This window comes from Cetorhinus maximus, chromosome 3, assembly GCF_964194155.1.
Source record: "Cetorhinus maximus chromosome 3, sCetMax3.hap1.1, whole genome shotgun sequence".
Classification (NCBI taxonomy): domain Eukaryota; kingdom Metazoa; phylum Chordata; class Chondrichthyes; order Lamniformes; family Cetorhinidae; genus Cetorhinus; species Cetorhinus maximus.
The window spans coordinates 199,081,398-199,109,384 of NC_135881.1; the positions used below are offsets into that span (position 1 = coordinate 199,081,398).

At 45.8% G+C, this 27,987-nt stretch overlaps 1 protein-coding gene across 2 annotated transcripts in view; it reads left to right on the forward strand.

Annotated features, from left to right (window-relative positions):
• The window catches only part of LOC144673859 (rab effector MyRIP-like), a 403,745-nt gene that overhangs the window by 21,539 nt on the left and 354,219 nt on the right, over nucleotides 1–27,987 (forward strand). For both annotated transcript variants that reach the window (XM_078535501.1, XM_078535509.1), the window contains exon 2: nucleotides 14,053–14,209. In XM_078535501.1, the coding sequence (XP_078391627.1) occupies nucleotides 14,100–14,209 (110 nt within the window). In that variant the 5' untranslated portion in view covers nucleotides 14,053–14,099. The remainder of the gene's footprint in view (nucleotides 1–14,052; nucleotides 14,210–27,987) is intronic.

The window sequence follows — 27,987 nt, forward strand, 5'->3', positions numbered from 1 at the left end:
GGCTGAATGGCCTCCTCTACGAATCTCTACGAATTTTTGTCAAAGATTCTTTATTGTTCTGGTATTCTGATTTCACAATAACTGCAAGATGAAAACAGCCAATTACAGCATTCGTCATTTTTTTCCTTATCATTTATGGTGATCTAATATGACACGGATTCTGGAACATCCCTGTGGTTGTCATGACAATGAACTCCTGCTGGATAGACGCAAAGAGTTTCTCATTTCCTTTCCATCCTATATCCACCTCAGCATTAAAATGGCAGTCCTAAGTGTGTATGTGGGCGTACACATGTACGCTTGCACTAGCTGTCAGAATGACAATAGATCTTCTACTGTTTTAAATGTTACTGAATTTTACTAACTAAACCCTGTTTTGATGATACGTTAATTTATGTTTAAGCGAGCCTGTCTGTAAAATTTGGAATAATCAAAGAAGCAATTTAATGAAAAATTCTAGCGTTTTTTTTCTCTTTTCCTTTGACCTGTGTCAGTCCAGGCCATAACTGCGTTCCTCTTATCTAAGAAAAAGGGGGTAAAAAGATGCTCATTAATTTTTAAGTAACTCAGTGTTTGGGTGAAGCACAGGAACTAGATTTATAAATGATGTTGTTTTGGGACTGGATTCCTGCAATGGATTGTTCTGTCCATGATTTAACTGTGTATCATTTCCACTTCTTGATCCTTTAAACACTTCACGGTGGTCCAGACACCCATTCTGCTTTTAGCTGCAAGGCAATATGGAAAATGGTCATTATTACACTGACTCATTAGAAATTTACAGCACAGGAAGAAGCCATTCGGCCCATCGTGTCTGTGCCTGCCGAGAAAGAACTAACCAGCCTAATCTCACTTTGCAGCTCTTTGTCTCTGTAGTCTACGACACTTCAAGTGCATATCCAGGTATTTAGAAACAGAAAAATAGAAGCAGGAGTAGGTCATTCGGCCCTTCGAGCCTGCTCCACCATTCAATATGATCATGGCTGTTAAATGAGATGGTTTTCTGCCACTACCACCCTTTTGAAGCAGTGAGTTCCAGAACCCCAACGCCACCTGGGTGAGAAATATTCTCCTCAACTCCCCTCTAATCCTTTTAGCAATTGTTCTAAATCTGTGCCCCTCATTCCATCCCCCCAACCTTCCCACACCCCCAACCCGGTTTTTGACCTCTGTGCTAATGGAAATAAGTCCTCCTTATTCGGTCTGTCTAGACCCCTCATAATTTTATGCAACTCAATAAAATCTCCTCCCCTTAGTCTTCTCTCTCTTCCATGAAGAAGAAACAACCCCAGCTTATCCAATCTTTCCCACCATGCAACTACCTCAACTCCCCTCTACCTCTCTCCAGTGTAATCACATTCTGTGCTTACTAAATAAAGTTTTTTTTCTGATTTATTCATGGGGTGTGGGCCTCGCTGGCTGGGCCAGCATTTATTGCCCATCCCTAATTGCCCTTGAGAAGGTGGTGGTGGGCTGTCTTCTTGAACCACTGCGGTCCATGTGGTGTAGGTACACCCACAGTGCTGTTGGGGAGGGAGCTCCAGGATTTTGACCCAGCGACAGTGAAGGAACGGCGATATATTTCTAAGTCGGGATGGTGAGTGGCTTGGAGGGGAACTTCCAGGTGGTGGTGTTCCCATCTATCTGCTGCCCTTGCCCTTCTAGGTGGTAGTGGTCGTGGGTTTGGAAGGTGCTGCCCAAGGAGCCTTAGTGAATTCCTGCAGTGCATCTTGTAGGTGGTACACACACTGCTGCTACTGTGTGTCAGTGGTGGAGGGAGTGAATGTTTGTGGAAATGGTGCCAATCAAATGGGCTGCTTTGTGCTGGACGGTGTCAAGCTTCTTGAGTGTTGTTGGAGCTGCACTCATCCAGGCAAGTGGAGCCAGTAATGAAAGTGGTACAATGATAGGGAATTGATTGCAGATTGGAAAAGCTATGGGGCGAGATCACAGATGGAGCCATTAACTCAATCCGATTGTTATTGGGCCTGAAGCAGAGTGCATTTGCAGGAATTATTTGCCATGTCAAAATGTACAGATTTTCATCCTGTATTGTAAACGACTGTTTGTTTTACTTCTGGCTAAGAATAATTTTTTATTGTAAGGGACGCTGACAACGTTCATGATCAGTACGTGGAAAAGAGAATGGCCGAGAGTCCGAATGTGGAATTGTCCACAGTGTAGTCTTTTTCTTATGAACTGTTTAATGTGCGCACACATTTTCATTGTTGTGTGGTTGGGTAGAGGAACACAAACTTTCTGCATCCCTGTGTTACAAAATCAGCCTCGAGTAAAACTCAGCAGCCAACTGCGGCAAAATTGCCTGAATGTCGTGTTGACCATGTGGTCCTGGTTCAGATAAATTGCAATACAATAACACAACTCCCTAGGTTCTTTCCCATACAGGTCCTATATTTCTCCCTTTTCCTCCAAAGGATGAGAACATGTGCACATGTAGCAAACTTGCAATTTAACTGTCATTTTAATTTATGTTTTCAATTAAACTTTACAACCCTCTTCTACCTTTTTGTTTCTGTCTTTTCCAGCATATGTCTTTCCACTATTTCATTTCATTTTACTTTTCTCTTGACCGTTTTCACAAAAGCAGAGCTAGAGCTCTGTTTGTGTCCTTACCTTTTGTTGATTGGATTGAAGTTTGAGACAGAGCGAGAGGGGATAGATAGATGCAGTTAACAAACCCTATATGGGAACATTCTGGTAATGGATGTCGAGCTTGGTATGACAAACATTGGAATGGGTTTTTGTCTGTGTTGAATTTTCATCTTGTGTATTGTATCGCCGAAAAACACGCGTGCTCACAGCTCAGACTAGACAAATTATCTGCAGTGAGCTTCACAAAGCTTGAGCAGCTTAGATAAGTACAGTGAGATGCTTTAGAGTTGTAAATTGGTTGAATGGTTTGAAGTGTCACATTCAATCAGACTCCCATGTCATCGTCAAAGGTTGGCTATCCATTCAGTATTGAGAAAGATGTGGTGGCTGTTTGACGTCATGTTATTCCAAGATGTATCCATCTATGGTCAGTTGTTCCTAGGTGACTTGAATGAGTTGGAATTGTATTTCTCAGGGAGGTTTGCGTTGCTTGGAGGGGCCAGTTTCAGCCATGCAGACAGTGCTGAAGAGCTCCGTGTTTTAACATTGAGTCTGCCCCAGTGAGGGAAGTTAGGCCTGATCGAGGCTCCAGAGAATAAGAGGGTAAGAAAGGGGGGACAGTGGTGTAGGGGTAATGTCACTGGACTAGTAATCCAGGGGCCCAGGTTAATGTTCTGGGTGACTGGTTCAAATCCCACCACGGTAGCTGATGGAATTTAAATTCAATTCATAAATCTTGAATTGAAAGCTAGTCTCACTAATGACAAGTATCACTGTTGTAAAAGATTGTGTTTGTTGCCAACGCTGCACATGTGCCATTGTGTGCAGGGCTGCCATTTTTATCAGGGCCACGCGTGATCATCGCTGGCCCTAGAATTGCAAAGGTTACAGTGCCGCCAGCATCAAGATAACTTTTTTTTTGCAACAATGCAGTCCATCCATAGCTCACCCCAAACCTCTCGGACAGGCGCCTGGAAAGAGCAAGTGGCAAAAGGGACCCACTCCATCGCTCATCATCATCCCTAACCCCAATTAAAATGACACATCATGTTGGTGTCTTTTTAGAAATTTATTAAAAGATGAAACATCAAAAGAAATGGGTGGGGGGGAGGGGGTGTGGGTGGGAGAGAGAAATGGCCTAGAAAGCCACTCAGTTCAACTGGGGAAGGGCAATAAATGTTAGACTCAGCTGCTATACCCACATCCCATGGAAGGAAAAAAGAGAAAGTATCTTGGCCCCAAAAATGAGTGGGTTTGGGTCAGATGGAATGTTAAAACTTGAAAAAAAATCTCAAACCCAACCCTGTTCTACCTCTAACAAAAACAGGAAATGCTGGAAAAGCTCAGCAGGTCTGGCAGCATCTGTGGAGAGAGAAACAGTTAACGTTTCGAGTCCTTCTGACTCTTCTTCATATGAACTCGAAACGTTAACTGTTTCTCTCTCCACAGATGCTGCCAGACCTGCTGAGCTTTTCCAGCATTCTCTGTTTTAGTTTCAGGTTTCCAGCATCCGCAGTATTTTGCTTTCGCCCGCCTTACCTCTAGCCTGCTCACTGCTGGTTTTTATGGAGCAGCATAGTGGGGCGATGGTAGATGGTACAACCCATTCCGGGGGCGAGGGAGGTGGTTGGGGGGAGGGTTTAGCCATTTTCAATGTTCTAATAAGGCTGGATCCTATCCTGCAGGTTTTAAACTTGTGCCTCTGGAATCCTGGCAGCTAAAGAGCCCTTCACCCCAGGATTGACCACTGACCTTCAAGATCCAGATCCCGCCCACACCGCCACTTCGTGCTCTCGCTAGCCCAGCTGTGGGCTCCCTACCTGCTCCAAGCCTGTGGACTCTGCTGGAGTGCTCCCCGTCTAATGGGGAGCCAAAGGCTGCCAATCAGGCTGGCTTCTGGGTGAGGGACCTTCTTGGTGGCAGTGGGGAGGGGAAAGACTAGTGTGGGGGAGTCAAAACAACTAAAAATACCTGTGGCTGCCCCCACCCCCTCTCAAAACCCACATCTGTAAATTTTGGGGCCTAAGTGTGTGTGCTTTAGATCGCACGCCTGGATTTTAAGTCCTGCAGCGGGTTGTGCAGGCCAAGGCTGGGGCAGACAGGAAAATGTCTAGCCCTTAGCCACATGAGGGCCCAAGAGATTTTTAACTCCTGGCTTTGATCTACATAGTCCACATTCATCTCAGTGGAAAGGGCAAGCTGGTGGACAGTCGGGTAACTTGTTAAGATTGGGGTTGGGGGGTGCGGGTGGGGAATCCTGAGGCAGAGGAGCCTCGTGCTCCCTCTTTCTCTGGAGGTTTGTTATCTTTAGCTTTCAAAGGCTTTGTCCAGGCCTAGGCAATCAAGCACAGTGAACAAAGATCAGTGAACAGACTAATATAATCAAATGCAGATCAATTAAACCCTTGAACACTACAGTCTTTTTTAGACTGAGTTAACCGGTCTCACAACCAGCAGGTCATGGAAGAAGCTCCGTGGCTTTACCACATAGGGTTGCGAACGGTGGGGGACAACCAGAAAACTAATGAGAGGAACTGGCATAATCGCCATCCGCATCCAGGGTCACCAACTCTGGTCAAAAAATAAATAAATAAGAGACACTTCATCATGGAGGTGCTAGCAAACCTGTGAGAGCAGGGGGTGAAATGGGGGAGGGGGGGTGGTGTGCTGGTGAACCTGGGGGTGGGGGGTTGCAGGGTGGTGCCTGCGGAACATCTGAGAGCAGAACCCCCAACACAAGCCGCGAATCTGCTCCGCCCAAAGTGTGCGCAAACAAAAAATGGTCTGCGGAGACATCAGAAATACCGTTTTTAAAAAAACCCCCTGCATCCAGGGAAGGCCTGAGCCGGGATGCAGGACAAGAGCCCGAATTACGGAACGCTCCCCAGAACATCAAGGATAGTTGGTCACCCTATATCCCAACACATTCGACTTCAGTCAAAAGTGCCAAGTGGACATTGCTTGTTGCCCACCTCATGTGGTTCCCATGATCATCAATGGCACTTTCCAGGCAATTCAATTCACTCTACGTGACATTAAGAAGCAGAGTACAAGGCACAGAGCAAAGGTTACCAGCTCTGATCACAGCCTGGCCGTAGTGCTGAACACCTGTGCAATAGATTTAGCAGCTCCCCTAGTCGAGCTATTCCAGTCCAGCTGTGACTCAAGTATCCATCCAGCAATGTGGAAAATTGCTTGGGTATATTCTGCCCACAAAAAGGTGGGACAAATTTTATCCTGGCCAATTCCTAACCGATCAACTCCCCCACCCCCCCCCACCCTATCCAATCATTAAAGCGATGGAAGGAGTTATCAGTAATACCACCAAGAAATACATATTCACCACCGACTTGCTTGCAAATGCTCAGTTTTGCTTCTGCCAGATTAATTTGACTCTGACCCTTATCATCGTCCTGTTTAGGACATGATCAAAGGAAAAGTAAGTGTGATTAAGTTTGACATCAAGGCAACATTCGACCAAATAAGGCACCAAGGAAGACCAGCAAAACTGAAGTCAAAGGGAACATTTTTAGTTACAGTTTTAATAGTGGTAATAAGATGAAAAGAAAGATATAAAGTGCCAAGTGGACATCACATGTTGCCACCTCATATCATAAATGTCAGTGTCCAGGCAATTCAATTCACTCCACGTGACATTAAGAAGCGGAGTACAATGCATTGAGCAATGGCTACCATCCTGATATAAAGAGAGATTCTTGTGATTTTCAGATCCAGTAGCTTTTCCGGGTAGCATCCTCAGCTCAATCATTTAAAACTATTAGACCAATGGTCTGTCTTCATCATAAGCTCAGGAGAGATACAGATTGCTGATGATGTCTCAGTCCAGGACTTGAGCACCAAAATCAAGGCTGACGCTCCAGTACAGGACTGAGGGAATGCTTCACTTTTGGAGGTGCCGTCTTTTGGATGAGACGTTCAACTGAAGGCACATCTGTGCTCTCCAGCTGGATGTAAAGAAAAATCCCTGGTACTATTTTGTAGAAGAGCGGGGAGTTCTCCTCAGTGTCATGGCCAATATTTATCCATCAATCAACATCAAAAAAACAGATTATCTGGCCATAATCACATTGTTATTTGTGGGAGCTTGCTGTGTGCAAATTGGCTGCTGCATTTCCTATGTTCCGACACTGGCTACACTTCAAAGGAGTACTTCTCTGACTGTAAAGTGTTTTGGGATGCCCAGAGGTCATGCGAAGGGGCTCTAGAAATGCAAGTCTGTTTTTCTTTTTTTTTACAGTCCTACAGTGTTCCCTTCTATTCATGGTTCTTCCAACAATGAAGCCACATAGATAGTCTGCAGCAAGAATTGAACAGCACTGGAACTTGAACTCACAAGTGGCAAGTAACAGTCTTACGATGTAGGTGCCAGGCAATGACCGTCTCCAAAGGAAAAGTGTTTTGACGTGGCAGATGGTGTGTGCCAGGTGGATCAAATCCATGAGGGAATCTTGATCACGCGGTCACAACTGTTTTGCAATTTGTATTTTATTTCAAGGTGCGTGCTTTGAATTCGGAAGTAATAAGACTACCACGACATGAGGTTTTTAGAAAACTAAATTAAACATTTATTAACAAAAGAAAAGATTTCAAGCACATATATAGGCCTACAATCTACTATAATATCTCCTAAAACCTCTAATTAACCTGGCTTCCAGTTACACCCCCGTAAGGCAACAGTATAAACAAAATGATTTAAACAGACCCAGGCAAAGCCACACAATACACTGGACAGTCGAATTCAAGGTGAGTTTTCTCAGCTTTGGTTCCTGTAGACAGTAACTTGATGCAGAGAGGCTGGAGGCCTTTCACACTTGTGTTAGATCTTAGAATGCCTTCTTCGCTTACACATAGCTTCATCTCCTTTATACATGCCTCTCCCTTTTTAATGCAAATTCCATTGTTCCCATATGTTTTTGCAATGTTACTTTTCTCGTAATATAAACACTATGAAAAGATTTATATCATCAGTAACCTTTGGCTTAACTTCTTTTAGCCAGCTGTAACATCTTACCATCTCTTTGAAATTCAAACTAACCTAATTTATCTAAAAATGCAAGTTTTCCTCACCCCTCGCATTCTAAAACCTCAGCCATGTTTACATATTTAGCATTTCAAACCTAGCTTCTTGATTGGCTCAAAACCTCTGGACCAGCTGTCTCCATTTCAATTAAACCCCACACACACAAACTATCCAGCCCCACTATTAATCCACTTTTACAATAAGTCACAATATTATGAAAAGTATTATGTTTTCATGACAAAAGGCCTAACTGTCTTGCCCTGACCATCAAAATTACTTCCATTGTTGATGTACTACACGAGTCAGATTTTATTACCAAAATCAATATACGAGCTACCTCCTGTGCCACCTTAAGCACACTGCTCCAAGAAGCCTTCATGTCAGAAAGGTGTTGCAAGGTTTTGCTTGACTAACCACCTTGCAAAAATTAAATATCGAATAATAGCTATCTTTTACCAGTTTGAGCTTGTGTCTCCTTGTCCTAGACCTGCAATTTAATTTGAGCAATATTCTGTCATTACCTTTTCAGATTGTCTTGTACCTTTTGTAACAGCATTTCCCTGTGCAATCAAAGCTGAATAGGTAGTTCTCCAGTCTTTATTCATAAGGATGTAGAGAACAGTGCTCAATTGTGTGATCCTTGAAGTAGCCTCATGTATTTACATCGTAGACTGTGTGCTTTATCTTTTTTGATCTAGTCTGGGTGTGCTTGACCTACACAAACTGTTGTTATAAATTGGGAGGAGGCTGCGTCTTCTCAGTTAATTGTGCGAGCTTCCAACTGTTGATTGGAAGAGGAGAATTTAGTTAGTCAGTCTGACCTTGCTTTGAACCCAGACCTTAGAGATGGAAACACATTGACCACTAAAGTCTAAGTAACTTTTTTAAACCTGGTTTATTAACACTCCCCTTCCAAAGGCATGGATTTTCTGTTGGGATTTGGTTCTGCAGATGGCCCTTACCTCAGTATATCAAACAAACGGTCATTATTTGTGTGTGGGTCTTGATGGTCTGTATAACTGGCTCAGTCAGTCACAGTCTTGCCTCTGAGACCAGAAGGTTGTGGGTTCAAGTTCCACTCCAGAACTTGAGTGCAGCAAACAAGGCTGACACTCCCAGTGTAATATTGAGAGTGCTGTGCTGTCAGAGATGCCATCTTTCAGGTGAGACATTAAACAGAGGCCCCAGCTGCTCTCTCAGGTGGATGTGAAAGAGCCCATGTTACTATTTCAGAGATGAGTAGAGGAGTTATCCATGTTGCCCCAGCCAATGTTTATCCCTCAATCAGGATCACGCAAACAGATGATCTGGTCATTATCACAGAGCTATTTGTGGGAGCTTGCTGTGCCGAGATTGGCTGCTGTGTTTCCTATATTGCAGCAGTGACTACACTTCAAAAGTACTTCTTAATTGGTTATAAAGTGCTTTGAGATGTCCTGAGGTTGTGAAAGGTATTTTATAAATGTAAGTTCATTTTTAGATCTTACTTGACATGGGCAAAAAGCTGAGCCTTACATTGTCTAAATATGTACATTGTCCTTGGGAGCCAATTGGAAATCAGGAGCAGGATTTGAGTCTAAAGAGGGGTGACTGAAGCAATGTCTCCTACTGAGATAAACTAACTCGGAATAAGCCAGGAATGTAACCCAAGACCTTCCTGGTCTGAAGTGCTAAGCTACTTGTGGTACATATGCGCTGGGCCACAAGTGGCGTCTCTATACAGCTCTGAAATGTTTCCATTCACGCACTAACAGGAGGCAGGAAATTCTCACCTGCTGACCCTCACTATCTGTCCACCTCTGCCGCCTTTTGGCCTACCTCTGGAAGCGATGGGCCCAACTCCATCCCGCCCCTGCCTCCACAAAAAGAAAGCCTGGCAGGCGGGAGCCTTTACAAAGGAGATGGGCCTGGCAAGTCGGGAAGTATCCTGACTCGATCCTCCCTCTTCTTCCCTGAAAATCTGGCCCAACGTCCTTCCCTGTTTTGCTTAGATTTGGGATATGTTTTCTTTGAAGTAAGAAGTGTAGGTTGAAGTTGGCATAAATGCTGCCTCTAGCATTGAGCCCATTTTTAAAAGACTTGGGAGAAAAAAAATTCAACTCCTTGCCGCCCATTTTCCTGGTGTGTATTTGGTGTAAATCCCTGTGACTCTTGACATGCCCAAAATTTGGCAGAATTACACCAGATGCTGAAGAATATTAGTCATCAGATTAGACAGGCTCCCAAAGCAGGCGTTGTTTGTATTAAATATGCAAATCTAGATTCTACGCTGGCTATAAAACCATGAATGAGGAAATTTGGGTGCAAATAGGCAGAGCTTGTGATGTGCTTGCTCCACCTAACTGTAATCACAGTATCTGTAAAGATACTGAGGGGCATAACCAGGGACGGTTGAAGTGATTGCAGGAGTTCCATAGGTAAATAGTAGTGGGGTTATTATATTATTGACCTGGAAGCAAAGACAAGATGGAGACATAAAAGATTTTATATTTGAGAGGATTTGAGTTTCAAAGAGGTATGACAAAAATGGAACCTGAGGTGAAAGGGAAATAAAGTATTCTAGTTACTGTAGATTGCTAGAGGTAGCTGGAGCTGTTTGAGCTGTTGAACTATAGCAGGCGCTTTGGACTGGGAGTAGATGTCGGATGAACCAGCCATCCAGTCAAGCTAGAAAAGTCTTGGGCTGCAACAAGCAGCTTTATTCTGAAATGTATTCCAGTGTGTAGAGCTCATGTTGTATGCCTTTATTGAAGCTGCAACAGTTTTGCCTTGTGTAATATTGCTGGATTTTTATAGTTGGATGTCTTATAAGGGAGTGTTGCCTGGAAGGTGTTTACGTGTGGGTTTGACCAAGTAGAGGGGTGTTTTGGGGGGAATTTGTAAGACCAATCTTAATTGTGTAACTGTGATCTTGTGTGCTTAAGTTTTATTTTATTCTTAATAAAGCTTATAGTTTTAAATTTATAAAATCCCCAAAGTGTTACTGGGCCTCTTGCTGCTCCAATGTTGGAAAAAAATGACCCTGGAAATTTTGCATTTATTTAGTCCTCCCCCTGGCACGGTCAAGGACTCCACCACCACCCCCAAGCCAACAAGGTCAGGATAGTCCCTGCCCCCACCCCACCCGCCCCCCCCCCCCCCCCCCCCCCCCGCCCCCAGCTGGAGCTGCAACATCCACTGCAGCCGGATGCCTGTTTGATGCCTGCAGCTCGCAAGTGGCATTTCAGTGGTTCAGGTCAGAGACCAGGGTGAACTGGGTGATGCAGCCCTTGTCACAACATCCTGGCTGCATCAAATTTGTCGGCCTTAAACTATAAGTTTTCAACTTTTACGTTGGGGAAAATGCGATTATTATGGGCTGGGAATTCGCCTCGGGCCAAGGCACAAAAGATGATATTGGATCGACTGCTCGTAATAGGCAGCATGGTATTTAATATCATTGACTGACTACAGTAATGATTCTTGGCCAGATCTTGCCCACCCCCACTTCGCCCCACCAAGTTGTTGTTAGGATCTGGTTAGCAACCAATAACATTCCATTTCAAGTAGATAAAGTTTGAGATTCAAGACACTTGCTCAGTGAAGAAAGCCATAGGTTTTGAACAAACAAAAATAAACTTTACTATATAAAGCTAGAAAGATAAGACAATTTATAATATCGATCTTGTACATAACATTAAGGGTTACTGTGAGGTACATATGAGTTAACAGGCAAACTGCACAATAAATGACAGACGCGACCAAAGCAGATTCCACAGATTTCTGAACAACCCATCCAGATGTCAGTAACACTGAGTTGTTGAAACTTGGTCTTTCTCACGATATTTCCAATCTTCACCTTTGAAGATCCTGCCTTGCAATTCTCTCCAAGTTGTGAATTAAATGGCTGAATCCTAATAGAGGCTGTTCATATTGTTCTGGTACTTTCTATGACCTTTGGAGCACCTTTCTTGACATTGAGTAAGCCAGGGCTCCATGGTGTTGGCCAACAATGACCCGATTCACTTTTGCAACTAAAGATTGTGCATCCAACATTATTGTCAAACGTTTCTATCTTTTAAGTTGCAACCCAGGTAATTACAGTCCCGTTAGTTTAGCACCTCTGGTCGAGAAAATCTTAAACTCACCTTCAGTTAAAGAATCTAATTATTTTATTCATTTACGGGATGTGGGCGTCGCTGACTGGGCCAGCATTTATTGCCCATCCCTAATTGCCCTTGAGAAGGTGGTGGTGCGCTGCTGCCTTGAACCGCTGCAGTCCATGTGGTGTGGGTACACCCACAGTGCTGTTAGGGAGGGAGAATATCTATAGAGAAAATAATTAGCAGCAACTCTTCTCAGATTTTGGAAGTAAAGATGAAGCTTGACAAATCTTTAAAGTTCTGATGAGGAGGCGACATATGTGTTGGATGGTGGGGAATGTAATGGATCTGATGTTCCCCAGCCTGCCCATATCTGTATTACCAGTCACCGCCAACCACCTGGAAATGAACAAAGCAATGAAAATTGCAATCATTTTATATTGTGTCTTATCATTCACTCTATTTCAACCCCGTCCGAATACTGGGATGCAAGGAGGAGTCGAAACCTGTGTTTACAGCATAAAATTGGTTTCTTCCTCCAAAGTTACCTAGTTGAAGTTATTAAATAGAGTTTTACAATGGGGTGCTGAATTTTTGCTTTGGGGACAGGAAAGGGGAATTGGAACAGTTCCTGGGTCATGAACCCACCACCAAGGGGAATAGTCCCTTTTTGGGATTTTCATGGTGGTGTGCCCTTGGTTGCCATGGAGACAGGTTCTCTGCCCAATTGAGGGCAGCAGCCGGGTCCTCCAAGCTGTAGGACCCTTTGGAGGCCTTGCGGCTTCCAAGGAGCACCTGACCTGCAGTAGAGGGTAAGTATCTGAGAGGGTGTTTCAAGATGGAGGGGCCTGTTTGCCATCCTTTAAAAACTTTAATTAAAAAAAAAATTAGATTCAGTAGCCAGGCCGCCACTGTGGGAGTGGAATCCCTCTGCACAGGAGTGGTCTTTTGCTGCACCCATACCCAGGCAGGGAGGAGGGAGGGCCTGTTGGTCTGTCGGGAGCACTGGTCCCCTGCAGGGCGCCTTCCCCCAAAAGTTATTTGACCATGAGCTTTCTGGAACTATTTCAGACTGTATAAACATTTAAAAAAAGACCTAAAATCAATGCCTGTTGCAAGTCCCTCTTAAATCCCAGTTTAATTTCGGAGAACACTTTTGAGCCGTAACGATTTTGGATACTGCCTATGAAAAGATCTAAACAGCAGGGAAAGGGACTGTTTCTTCATGGCCGTATCTCCTTGCTTTTTTTTTTAAGCTTAATTCAAGGAATGGACCGATTTTGTTGAATGCTGTGATTTTCAAACGAATTGAGTGCAACCAGAAAATGTTGGAAATACTCAGCACGTCAGACAGCGTCTGTGGAGAGAGAGAGAGAAACATGTGTTACTGTTAGCGGTTGGTGACCTTTTCATCAGTACTGGAAAAAGTTAGAAATGTGATGGGTTTAAACTAAATATAGAGGCAGGGGAAGTGGGGAGGGGAGGCAGAACAAAAGGTCTGCGATTGGGCGGAGGACAGAGAGATTAAATGACAAAAGGGATTATGGTGCAAGGTGAAAGGTAAATCCCCATGGGGCAAGTCAAGATGGACAGGTGGATAACTGGTTTATTGAAAAATCATCATGGCGGCTGGTGCTGAATGGTGATGGCAATAATAAAAATGATGACAAATAAAACAAGTGATCATAATTCATAGTTAGACAACCATTAAAATAACAAAGTATAAAATAATAAAAGGATTGCCCAATTATGATCATTTCAGTATACAAATAATGACAATACATTGCAAAATGCAGGTCTCAGTTTACAGAATGGAAATGGAAAGTCACGCACACTCTGCATTTCGTATTAAAGTCCATGGATCATATGTTGTCAGGTCTAGTTCATTAAATCCTCAATCATTTACGTACTGTTTATGAGTTTTATAAATTAGCGGATTTTACTTTATCTTTTCCACTATCTTACTTGTGCAATGATCTCAAGAAACAAAAGGTGGGTCTTGATGAGGTGCGGATGGCAACTTCAGAATCACTACCAGCTGCTGCTGTCTGAGAACGAAATGAACAATGACTGTAATCCGAAATTGTTGACCTTCATGTCAATTCCAGAAGGTTGTAAACCTAATGGAGCACCATGTGTGTGCGCTACAAGCTCATCGTTATCATTTTTCAGGAATTAAGGTTGTTTTGTTTTGGAGTTCTCCTAGCATTAATAGATTGTAAATACCGATCCCTGTTAATGTGCCAGTCTTGTGTAAGGATCGATCAAAGCACTTGTATACCCTAACGTGTTCAGAACCCTTCTCTTCTGGTTTAGGTGGTCCTTCGGGTGCTGAAGCACATTTTTGGAGAAGGGCAGAGAGCATGGGAAAAAAGCTTGACTTGTCTGGTTTGACAGACGATGAAGCCGAACATGTGCTGCAGGTTGTCCAGAGGGATTTTGACCTACGGAAGAAGGAGCAGGAACGACTGAGGTAGGAGCTAGCCTTTGCAAGTACTTTTTTTTTGTGTGTGTTTAGACCCAGTTTATTGGGTGGGATCCGTAACCTATTTTTGAGAGTGAAGGACAGTAGGTATTTGCTGCCCAGCAGGCTGTGCTGCAACCGAGAATTGCAAGTTCTGAAACACCCTCAATGAATTGAGTATATTAGATTTCAGCAGTAGGTATATTTCATTGGGAAGTTGATTTAAATTGAAAGACCTGTATAATAATAATAACTAGGGCGTGTATGCAGAAAGCAGTTGTATGCGTTGCTTTTTGTGACTTCCTTGTCAACTGTGATTGGTATTCTGTGCAAAGGTGTGTTGTCCCAATTGCTTGACCGAAACAAATCCTTGCTTTTTGGTTTTTACACTTCAGTTTAGCGTAGTTTTTCCAACATCAGCAACTGAACTGTATAGAGACCAGGGCATTCTAATAACTGTTGCGGAACACTGAATGTACGGCTGCTAAATGGATAGGAAAGTAAGTTATGAAGAGGACATAAGGAGTCTGCAAAAGTGACATAGATAGGTTACGTGAGTGGGCAAAAAAGTCTGGCAGATGGAGAATAATGTGGGAAAATGTCAACCTGTCCACTTTGGCAGGAAGATTAGAAAATCAGTGCACTATTTAAATGGAGAGAAATCACAGAACTCTGCGGGGCAGAGGGATCTGGCTGCCCTCGTACATGAATCACGGCAGTTAGCATTCAGGCACAGAAAGTGATTAGGAAGGCAAACGGAATGTTGGTATTTATTGCAAGGGGAATGGAATATAAAAGTAAGGAAGTTTTGCTACAGTTGTACAGGACTTTGGTGAGACCACATCTGGAGTACTGCGTACATTTTTGGTCTAAGAAAGGTTAAAATTACATTAGAAGCTGTTCATTCAGTTGATTCCTGCGGTGAAGGGGTTATCTTATGAGGAAAGGTTGGATGGATTAGTCCAGTGTCCATTGGAGTTTAGAAGAATGAAAGGTGATCTTATTGAAACATATAAGATGCTGAGGGGACTTGACAGGGTGGATGCTGAAAGGATGTTTCCCCTTATGGGAGAGACTAGAACTAGGGGACACAGTTTAAAAATAAGGGGTCTCCCATTTAAGGTGGAGATGGGGAGAACATATTTTTCTCAGAGTCATTAGTCTGTGGAATTTTCTTCCCCGCAGAGCAGTGGAGGCTGTGTCATTGAATATTTTGGAAAGCTGAGTTAGATTGTTAATTGACAAGTGAGTCACAGGGTATGGGGGAGGGGTGGGGAGGGGTGGGGAGGGGTTGTGGTAGATAGGAAAGTGGAGTTGAGACCACAATCGGATTAGCCATGATCTTATAACATGGCAGAGCAGGCTCGAGGGGTCAAAAGGCCCGCTCTTGCCTCTAATTGGTGTGTTTGTAGGTTCATATCTATCTTAAAATGTAATTTGCATTACTGTAGCTCTTGTACTCAAACATCTTTGTGATTTGGACTCTGTTTAATGAAAAGTGATTGAATTGCTTCAGTTGCCTTTTGTGATGTGATGTATCTGAAGCTTGAGGAGGAAGGTACAACAAATGCTACTGGACATTTATGAAAAATATCCTTTCACTGATGAATGTTGTCATCTGAGGGCAACACACAGTTGTGTGTCTGTATTTCCACCCACATGAACTTGGCACAGAAATCCATCTGCAGTGTCCATGTATAAAATAACGATACCTCAAAGTAATGAGTTTCTGAAAGCATTCAAACTTGAGGACTTAGCTCAACTGACTTTATTCTCAAAAAGGTTTTGTGTTTCTATAATTGTCATTAGGAGCAATGTTAAAATCAGTCATGAATTCTGATTTACTGATTATGCAGCTCAAATGTACTATGTGCAAGTAAACTGGAGAACATAAGTTAAACAAATGGAAATGTTATGAAAAGTGGCCAACATTTTTTTTTCAACTAAAGTTGCTTCTTTTTGAATCTTTCACCTTTTAAAAAAAATTAAACAACATTAAATCCCCACTTATTTGTGCGCTAAACCTTCATCGTTTGGTAGACAGGTGACCAGACAACCTGACTCCCCAAAGCCTGTCCACCATCTACAAGGCACAAGTCAGGAGTGTGATGGAATACTCCCCACTTGCCTGGATGAGTGCAGCTCCCACAACACTCAAGAAGTTCGACACCATCCAGGACAAAGCAGCCTGCTTGATTGACACCACATCCACGAACATTCACTCCCTCCACCACCGATGCACAGTGGCAGCAGTGTGTACCATCTACAAGATGCACTGCAGCAAGTTACCAAGGTTCCTTAACAGTACCTTTCAAACCTGCAACCTCTACCATCTAGAAGAACAAGGGAAGCTGATGCATGGGAATGCCACCACTTCAAGCTTATCACTATTCTGACTTGGAACTATATGGTCATTCCTTCACAGTCACTGGGTCAAAATCCTGGAGTTTCACCCCCCCACCCCCCCTCCCCCCACAACAGCACTGTGGGTGTACCTACACCACATGGACTGCAGCGGTCCAAGAAGGCAGCTCACCACCACCTTCTCAAGGGCAATTAAAGATGGGCAATAAATGCTGGCCCAGCCAGCAACACCCACATGTGAAAGGATTTGAAAAGCCCGCTTCAAGCCAATTTATTATCTCGTGTCAGGTGCTGGCAAGCGTGTGAAAGTTTCCTCAATGGGAAACTCGATGGGCCGAATGGCCTCCATCTGCGCTGTAATGATACTGTGGCAATTTGTTCTATCTGCGGTTCCTTACAGACTGCTGTGCTCCTCCTTCACCTCGATCATAACTGAGATCAGGAACCCCCCCCCACCCTGTAGGAAAGAAATATAAGAGAGGTTCAGTGTTGACACTGATATGGGTATCAGTCAATTAGATTGATTTACTAATCCATACATTCGAAGCGTTTCATGCAGGAAGAGCAAATGCAGAGATCTGAGCTGCCTGGGCAGAGTGCTTCACTCAGCTCACTGTCCTTTATTGGTGTCCCTGCACTACATGCTGCTTGTGCATTTTCTTTTACATCCCTTTACAGCCACAAAAGCTGAACACCATTGAAACTGTCACAGTTAGCACTGTACCTTTGCTAATCAGGCAATGCGTATGCTGTCTGCTTCCTAACTTGTCTGCTAATCGAGTTAACCTTTGTTTCCTTCTTCGACATCTCAGGGGAAAAAAAACATGAGGTGTTTTACCCTCAGCCCAGCTTGTTACTATGATCAGGGACATCTGTTTATCTGTCCTGCTTTTCCCTTCACTTCAGCGACTCACTTACACCAGCACCTTCATACCTCATGATGCAATTAACTTCTGACTGATATGCAACTTCCAATAGCCATCGTTTGTCTTTCATTGGCTTTGAACTGGCTCATTTTGACTATGCAAGGCATGCTGGTAAAGTGTCAGTTTCTAAGTCCTTCGGGAGAGAACTTGCAGTCCACACCTTTCATGAACCAGGGCCCCCCAAACTGCTTCACATCCACTGGAGAAGAAGGTCTAGCATTTATATATCACCTTGCACAACCACAGGGCATACCAAAGCACTTTATAGCCAATGAAGTACGTTTTTGAACTGTAGTCGCCGATGTAATGTAGAAAACGCAGCAACCAATTTGTGCACAGAAAGCTCCCACAGTCAGCGATGTGGTGATGACCAGACAATCCGCTTTTGTGATGTTGACCGAGGGATAAAGATTGGCCAGGACACCTTCTTCAGAATAATTCCATGGGTCTTTAGTTTAATGTTTCATCAGAAAGAAGGCACCTCCAACACTGTAGCACTCCCTTGATTTTTTGTATTCAAGTCCCAGACTGGAGTGGTACTGAACCCACAACCTTCCCACTCAGAGGCAAGCCTAGTACCTGCTGAGCCATGGCCAACAAGGCTGGTATTGGAGCATCAATGTGGGAGGTCATGGGGTCAACCTGCTTTCTGTGAGCTCATGGTAGAACATGTTGGGACTGCAATACAGTGCATCACTACCAGCAGCTCCTAGGATTTTCTGTTAATTCAAAAGTAGTTTGATTCATTTTTTAAAATTGTTTTTTTTAATCCTTGCCGATTATTTCTTTCCCGAAAGTCAGTCTGATTTGAACCACTGTGCTATTCCATGGGTGCACTTAAAAGATGCGACTGCTTTGTTCCCTTTTATTTCAAAGCCCCATTTTCAGGAAGTAATGGGACCGGAACCCAACCCGCTGGGTCCTAGCCCCTGCTCTGACCCACCTGATTTTCTAGCGTCACTCCTGCGCGTGAATGCGGAGAGTGACGTTTTACACAGGCTATGAAAAATCTAAGGAAAGCAGGAAGGGATTATGCAGGGAAAATCTCCAGAAAAATATTAAAAAGAATATTAAAGTGCTCTACAAATAGATCAGTAAAAAGGAAATGGGGAAATGCGAGGTAAGCCTCTGCGAGGATTGAGAGTTAAAGAACAGACAGAGATCGGCAGGAAGCGGAGGTTGTTTTTCTTGGGGAAGAGAAGATTGAGAGGAGATTTGACAGAGGTATTCAAAACCACGAGAGGTCTGGACAGGGGTAGATAGAGAGAAACTGTTCCCGTTGGCAGAGGGGTCAAGAAGCAGAGGGCACTGATTTAAAGTGATTGACAAAAGAACCAACAGTGACATGAGGAAAAGGTTTTTTTGAACGCAGTGAGTGAGTGATTAGGAGCTGCCTGATAGGGGGGTGGAGGAAGATTAAATCTTTGCTTTCGGAGGCAAATTGGATAATTATCGAAAGAGAAAACCTTTGCAGACCTATGGGGGAGAAAGGCAGGAGTGTGTGATTAGCTGAATTTCTCTCGCAGAGAGCTGACAGGGGTCGAGGGGCCTGCTTCTCTGCTGTGATCCTTCTATGGATAGTTACCAGAGGTTTTGCTCAGCCTTTACCAGTCTGAAGGCTACTGGGGATTGAGTATGTTCTGCATTGGTTAAAAGTAAGATGAGAGATATCATAATCTTAAGAAATGTGCTAGAGCAGTTAGTTAATCTAAAGAAGGAAATGATGCCAAGACCTGATGGGACACATGGAAGGATCCTGAGGGAAATGGTCAAAGAAATTCCTGAGATGTGACAAATTGGAAGTGTTAATTTTACCCACTGGGTGTGAACGGCTAAGTTTGGATCCGTGACAACATTAGGGCTCTTGGGATTGGTGGTAACAGGCCGGATTTTTGTGGACTTTTTGGAGACACTGCGGATCTTTAAAAATGTCCGACGGGACCAGGTTCCAGGATTACCACCCCTATTCCCAACGTCCCCAATTTTCGCTCATGCAGCAAAAGCCCACACCCTGCACTCCCAGTCTGGCTGGTCCCATTGCAGGGGTTGGCATCTAGCTCCACACAATTTGCGTAGAGTTGGACCAGCTTCTCGAGGACTCATAGTTCACGGCCCCTCAGAGGTGTCGTGAGCCGCAATCTGGATGCGGGAACCTTTTTGCCCCCATACCCTCCATGACAACCCATGCCCTCATCCACCCCCAATGGCCCTCTTACCCTCTAAGCCAACTCCTAGCACTTCCATGGCCATTCATCCAGTGTGAGCTCTGTACAGAACCATTGAACTCTAATATCAAAGGCCTGTGTGGAAATGTTTAAAAAACAGCCATTCGTAACATGGTACTGAAGACTTGGCTCCAGAACATGCCACGTCCCTAGCCAGGCTGTTCCAGTACAACAGCAACACTGTAATCTACCCAGCGATGTGGAAAATTGCCCAAGTATGTCCTGTACACACAAGACAGGACAAATCCAACCTGGCTAATTATCACCCCATTGGTCCATACTCAATCGCCAGTAAAGTGATGGAAGGGGTCATCAACAGTGCTATCAAGTGGCACTTGCTTAGCAATGCCCTGCTCACTGATGCTCAGCTTGGTTTCCGCCAGGGCCACTCAGCTCCTGCCCTCATTACAGCCTTGGTTAAAACATGGGCTAAAGAGTTGAACTCCCGAGGTGAGGTGAGAGTGACTGCCTTTGATATCAAGGCCACATTTGATCAGGTGTGGCATCAAGGAGCCCTAGCAAAACTGGAGTCAATGGGAATCGTGGGCGGGGAACTCTCCGCTGGTTGGAGTCATACCTAGCACAAAGGAAGATGGTTGTGATTGTTGGAGGTCAATCATCTCAGTTCCAGGACATCACTGCAGGAGTTCCTCAGGGTAGTGTCCTCGGCCCAACCACCTTCAGCTGCTTCATCAATGACCTTCCTTCCATCATAAGGTCAGAAGTGGGGATGTTCGCTGATGATTGCACAATGTTCAGCACCATTCGCAACTCCTCATATGCTGAAGCAGTCCATGTCCAAATGTAATAAGAACTGGACAATATCCAGTCTTGGGCTGACAAATGGCAAGTAACATTCGCACCACACAAGTGCCAGGTAATGACAATCTCCAACAAGAGAGAACCTAACCATCGCCCCTTGACATTCAATGGCATTATCATCGCTGAATACCCCACTATCAACATCCTAGGGGTTACCATTCACCATTGATCATTGACCAGAAACTGAACTGGACTAGCCATATAAGTACTGTGGCTACAAGAGCAGGTTGGAGGCTAGGAATCCTGCAGCAAGTAACTCAACTCCTCACTCCCCAAAGCCTGCCCGCCATCTACAACCCAGAAGAAAAAAACAGAAAAAACTGGGATATAAGAAAACTGGTCCGAACTGTTTTTTACTTCTTGAGAAGATACAAGTCAGGAGTGTGATGGAATACTCTCCACTTGCCTGGATGAGTGCAGCTCCAACAACACTCAAGAAGCTTAACACCATCCAGGACAAAGCAGCCCGCTTGATTGGCACCACATCCACAAACATTCAGTCCCTCCACCACCGACGCACAGTGGCAGCAGTGTGTACCATCTACAAGATGCACTGCAGGAACCCACAAGGCTCCTTAGACAGCATCTTCTAAACCTACTACTATCTAGAAAGACACACGGGAACACCACCATCTGGAAGTTCCCCTCCAAGCCACTCACCATCCTGACTTGGAAATATATCGCCGTTCCTTCGCAGTCACTGGGTCAAAATCCTGGGACTCCTTCCTTAACAGCACTGTGGGTGTACCCACACCACATGGACTGAGCAGTTCAAGAAGGCAGCTCACCACCACCTCAAGGGCAGTTAGGAATGGGCAATAAATGCTGGCCTAGCCAGCAACGCCCACGTTCTTAAAATGCTGCTGCAACAATCCTTTAAAAGTGTCAATCAACCAGACCTTTAAAACATCAATAACAGAAACAATAAGCACTTGACAGCCCTTCTTTCATCTTGTATAAATAAACATTGAGCCAGTGACAAAATAGTTCACACAAAAAAGCTTGTAAACCTGTCAATCTAGTAACGTTTTCCCTTCTGTGCATCTGCTTCAACAAGGTAATGGAAATCTGGGCTCTCAGCCAAGCCTCATTTAGATATTGTGAAGGGAGGGCCAATCGGAGGGGCCGAATGGCGGACTGTCCCGCAATCCCATGAGAAAGGTGAGGGCTGCTCAGAGAGACGGCAAATGGGTGGACGCCACAAGTTAAAGCCATTCACATTATGGTGACGGTATCCGATCAATAGCGGGCAGAGTCATCTTGGGGATCAGCCTACAAGGGCACTGTCTCCGAATGACTCCTTTGCCTTGCTGCATTAGACCGTTTTGCTCTCTCAAACATCAGTTTGCAAACTCACATAATAACCCCCCTGACCTCCCAGTGTGTCCTCGCCTTCGGTGACGAGGTGAGGTGCAGATACAATGGGGGTTCCGTTCGCCTCTGGCAACCCGCCATCACGCTATGAAAATGCCTGTGAGTTGGTCTCTCAATGGCCTTAATTAGAATGCCACTGCTGCTAGGGAGATTGCTGCCTGCCCTACCCAGCCTGCTCTCGAGAAAAGTGGTCAGAGGGTGGAACCTTGTTGGGGAACCTTTTCCCAGACCTGCCCTATCTCGAGGGCCACGTGGGATGTGGGCATCGCTGTGAGGCCAGGATTTGTTCCCGTCCTAATTGCCCTTGAATGTAGTGGCTTCTTAGGCCATTTCAGGGGGCATTTAAGAGTCGACCACATTGCTGTTGGTTTGGAGTCACATGTAGGCCAGACCAGGTAAGGACGGCAGATTTCCTTCCCTGAAGGACATTGGCGAACCAGATGGGTTTTTACAACAATCAGTGTTGTTGGTTTGCCGGCCACACCATGGCCTCAATGCTTCCTCGCTCCGGGCGCTATATGTAAAGTGCACCGGAGCGCAGCCTACTTCATGTCTACAGTCCAGGCAACAATTGCCCCAAAAGGCAAAGAAGACAGCAGCCCCCATATTTAGCGACGCCCTCTCTGGGGCGCCTGCTGGACATAGTGGAAGGCCGCTGTGATGTCCTCTACTCTAGCTCTGGCTGCAGGAGGTCCACCAGAGTTACCGATTCGGCCTGGGAGGTGGTGGGGCAGCGGTGGTCATCGCCATCGGAGCACAGAGGAGGTCAGCCATCCAGTGCAGGAAGAGGATGAATGATCTCATCCATTCCACCAGGGTAAGTCAACCACCTCATCACTCTCAACTCACACACTCACAAACCCATCACATATCCAGAGGGATCTCACTTCTGGCGACAACACCATTAACTCTCTCACACACTTTTACATCTCCATCAGGTTCATATCCTTTCGAGCTCGCATCCCTATCCTGTCCATGGCTCCGCTCACCACACAAACATTCCACACAGTGCCATGTGTCCTGCTCACACTCTCTCCATCTGTTTTCATGCGGGAGAAGCTGGCTCACAGCAACAGGGAGAGGTCCCAGCCCGGGGGTGGAATGGCCCACATTAGGCCCCTCACTCGCTTTGAGGAGTGTGCCATCGTGCTGACTGGTGAAGACGAGGAACGTGTCTGTGGCAACGGAGAGATCGGCAACAACACCTACGTGAGGATCCTGCGCCACATCATCCCCCTCACAACGAAAATGTGAGTGCTCTCTCTCCTGCTTTTGACTCTGCTGCCAGGTCCTCACCGCCAGTCAAGAAGGCACTTCCTCCATTGAAGAACTGGAAATAAGCGGTTTGGAAGACCTGTCACAGCGTTTACCCACAACCTCCACCAGCGCAGAGACACGCACACCTCAGTGGGACCTAGATCTAGAACAGGCTCAGGTTCACAATCTGGAGGTGACTGTACGGACACGTGTCCGCAGGAGGAGGAGGCAGGTTCAGCCGAGCTGCCTGGCACTTGGAGGTTTGCTGGGGAAGAGGCATCTGTGAGGCCCGAATCAGGTGACAAGCCTCTGGATTCAGCCTTCCATCTCATCGTGGAGAGTCAACAGAAGGCAGGGGGACATCACACTGAGCTGTTGGAAGCCTTCGACAGAGTGGCATGCGAGTGGGAGATGTGCGTCCTCCTGCTCTCTGAAGTGGTGCCTGCCTGTGTGAATATGGAGGTCTCTATGGGAAGGATGGTGGACACCATGGAGACCCTGGCCCAGCAGAATGCGGAGATGTGCACAGATCTGCACTCTATCATGGTAGTCATGGGTGAGTTCCTGCAGTGTCAATGTGAGAGGGAAAAGAGGCACCTCGACGCTCCTCCAGGTGCTCCTTCCCCTCAAGGACTCAGGCCGGGGCCCTCGGGCACCCGAAGGGAGGAGGAGCAGCAGCCGGACACCTCTGGGTCATCCACTCAGGCATCTCAGAGTCTGTCCTCTCCCTCCAAGTCCCCTTTGCCTGTGACCCCCATCCACCCCGTTCAACCTCGCCCTCTGTCACCGCAGAGTGAGCAGATGGCCCACAGGAGGACAACCAAAGCAAGCCAGGTTCTTCAACGCCTTGGCTGTGTGGAGGACGCACGCTGAAGTCATCAGAGGCATCGGGGCCAAACATTGCACAGGCTGACTCCACCCCAGCTGTGGATGTCAGGGTAGCAACTGGAAGAAGTGGTAGGCCTAGAAAAGTGAAGAAATCCTGATCATAACTGATTCATGGGTGAACATATTTTGCTACTTTATAATCTGAAAGTATAATCACTTTCACTGAATAATGTGGTATTGGTGTCTTTCAGTTTCATTGACAGGCTTTGCGAGTCCTCCCCCAGCGGTCCCTTGCGGTAGTGGGACAGGTAGTTAAGAAAGCATGTGGGATACTTGCCTTTATTAACTGAGGCATAGAATATAAGAGCAGGGAGGTTATGCTGGAACTGGATAAAACGCTGGTTAGGCCACAGCTAGAGTATTGCGTGCAGTGCTGGAATCCACATTATAGGAAGGATGTGATTGCACTAGAGAAGGTGCAGAGGAGATTTACCAGGATGTTGCCTGGGCTGGAGAGTTTTAGTTATGAGGAGAAATTGGATAAACTGGGGTTATTTTCCCTGGAGCAGAGGAGATTGAGGGGGGACATGATTGAGGTGTATAAAATTATGAAGGGCATAGATAGGGTTGACAGGAAGGAACTTTTCCCCTTGGTGGAGGGATCAATAACCAGGGGGCATAGATTTAAGGTAAGGGGCAGGAGGTTTAGAGGGGGATGTGAGGGCGAATTTTTTCACCCAGAGGGTGGTGGGAATCTGGAACTCACTGCCTGAAAGGGTGGCAGAGACAGAAACCCTCATAATATTTAAGAAATATTTGGATGTGCACTTGCGATGCCATGGCATACAAGGCTATGGGCCTAGTGCTGGAAAATGGGATTAAAATAGTTAGGTACTTGTTTGACCGGCGCAGGCTCGATGGGCCGAAGGGCCTTTTTCTGTGCTGTAGACCTCTATGACTCTATGACTCTGACCCTATCCTACTCCCCACTAGCAGTTCAGCTGCACGCAGCCGAACCACAAGTGATTCTGGAGGGAGAAGTGCGTGTGTGTGTGCGGCAGAGTCTTTCAGAGCCTTGTGCAAGCACTCTCCCACACACGTGGAGCCTTCATCCATTACAGTCCTCTCAATGTCCCGAGCATTTTTAGTTGTCCATTTGAGCTGACCTCCATCTCTGCCCACCCACTGCACTCCTAGGCAGCACCTGTGCCTGTCCAACTCGAGGCTGCATTCACTTTCGATTTCGACAACCATGGTATTATGAAATGTACTGTTAGCTCCCCTGTCCCCTCCCCCAGTCACCCATGTCCTTTCCCCCATCACTGTCAGCCACCACCCCCCATCATCACTGTCCACCTCCCCACCATCACCCACAAACTTGAACCCTTGTCTTTCCGGGATGTCCAGGTGAATGTGCACGTTCCCACCTGCCTGAGAATCCCACCCTCACCCACACTGACCACCCTGACCTCCTCCTTCCCACCCCCCGTCAGGGTCCGTGCCTACCTCTGAGTCCCCACCAACCACTCTCACCTTCTATCGCTACCAATGCACCCTCACCCTCCCACCCTACCAGCTCCCTCTGTCCCCTCTCACATTCACCCTTCCCTCCTACCACGCCCACCCTCGGTTCGCTCCCCAGGAGGTGGTCATTGACTCCACAGATCCCTCCCTTGCACATTCACCCGAACATCCATCCTGCCCCTCACTCCCTCCTGCACCCTCCGAACTCCCTCCTCACCACTTGCACCTAACCCTCGCCAACCGCTCGTCCCCCCCACCCCTCCTTTGTCAATTACCCATAGCAGCCCATGGCCAAGACAGTGATGTTCTGAAGCAGACCCAAAGCATCAATGGAGACCTCCCACCTTCCGTGAGCTGCTTCGCAGTGGAGCCATGTCCATGGGAATCCACCCAACATGTGATGCACGTGTTCCTCCAGGGTTCGGTTAGCTTTAGGGCTTCAGCATCGTCATCTCCTCCGATGTCCGCGATGTGAACAAGGCCCTAACGTTAAGTCCCGACTTCTGCATGTCGCAGTTGTCCAGATGTATTCTGGGTCGGCATGTTTTCCTCCCTGGCACAATGGTAAATCCGGCGTGGGGGGCGGAGGTGGTGATTCTGCTCGGGCCTTACTTTGCGTCCCATTACCGGGATGCAAATCAGGTTCACGACGGCCTCCAGCGGGATTGGCGTTCCGACATGGCGGACACCATCGGATGATCCTGCTGTGCTTTCACGCCGGTGTGAAACCGATTTCTGCCCCTTCTGCCAAATTGCGCCCCCACCCACCCTGCCCGCCATGACGTCCATCACCAACAGGAATGGAGGATTCTGGTCACAGCTTATAACCTTGTGTGCACCTCTCTGTTTATGAGTCTATATGTATGTGTGTAGATATGCCTGTTTCAGGAACCGTGTACGATTTAAGCCTTTACTGGGAAGCAGCTCACATGCTTATTGCCTATCCGACCATGTGTAATTGCCCTTCAAATAAAAATATTTGTTTTGGTGAATTTGTCCGGGGATATTAAAACTGAGCTGAAGCAAGCACACAACCTGCTGGACTCACCTTGACAGTTCCTCGAAGATTAATATAAAACTCTCTCTCATTTGGTTTCTGTTGATAGTTTAATCAGTGGTGTGAATCTATTACTATTGTTTGCCTCATAGACCACTGCCTGTGTAAAACACGTAGAATAGTTAATTTAAAATTTACTCATTTAAAGTTTTATTATTCGCAGTTTTTTGGCTCCTCATCTTTTAAGTTTCAATTGATAATGAAGCTTTGGATGTTATTATTTCTGCTCCTTTCCGTCCCACTGGTGACATTTAATACAATTACTTGCAGTAATTTTAAGAAGCACATTCACCAGGATATGTGGCGGTGGAAATTTGTCTTGAATGCTAGCACTAAACAGGCAATATTGTATTGGCAGCCTGTTATGCGCCTTGCTTGATATGAACCAGAGCAGGTAAGAGAAGTAAGCATAGGGAATACCTAGGCAACAGCGATCACAACACAATGGCCTCAATTTTTCAGGTGGCGGGCGGGCTCGGCAGGAGCAGGTGGGGGCAGTCGCTGAGCGGATCACTGCTCGCGATCGGTTCTGCGCCGCCATTTTACGGTGGGCGGGCCAATTAAGGCCCACCCGGTGTAAGACGTGAGTTATACCGCTCAGCGCTACCTGTGCAGGCGAGGGGAGGAGGGAGAGTCGGAGCCAGCGCTCTTTCGTGCATGCACGCGAAAGAGCGCTTCAATCTCCCTGAGGCACGGAGCTGCCTCAGGGAGATTGAATCGCTACTGAAATTATTAAATAAATGGTTTAAAAATTTAATTAAACATGTCCCCTCATGTCACATGAGAAGGGACATGTTTTTATATTTTGGAAAAAAAATTTATTTAATAAGAGCTTTAGGAAACCTCATCCCGCTCGTGGATGGGGTTTCCTAAAAAAACGCAAAACCTGTTTGGCCTTTTCGCCTGCCCGTCAACCTTAAGCGTTAACAATTCCCTTAATCACTTCCTTAATGGCCTTCATAGGCTGTTTACATATAGGCGGGTTCACAGCCCACTCTGCGCACCTGCCGAACGAAACAGCGCGATGACGTCGGAACGCCCGCCCAACAGCATCACGCGTCATTTTACACGTCAGCGTGTCGGGCCCGCCCCCGCACACTGACTGAAAAATCCTGCCCAAGAAGTTTTAAGCTAAAGATTGAGAAGGACACAAGTCAAGTAGACCAATTTTCTTATTTTGAATATAAGGACATAAGTCGCGATAGATTGGAAAAGGCTGACATTGAGAGGATGAGAACGGAACTGGAGAAAATGAAGGTAGAACATAAGTGAGGAACATTTTCTCTTACTCAGTTTAGCACTTTGTGGATGTATAATACACACTGGAATAAATTTTTAAATTGCAAGACACACTATGTATCCTAATTCTTCTGCCCATCCTTTGAGGCCGCTGGTTGTGACTGTTATTCT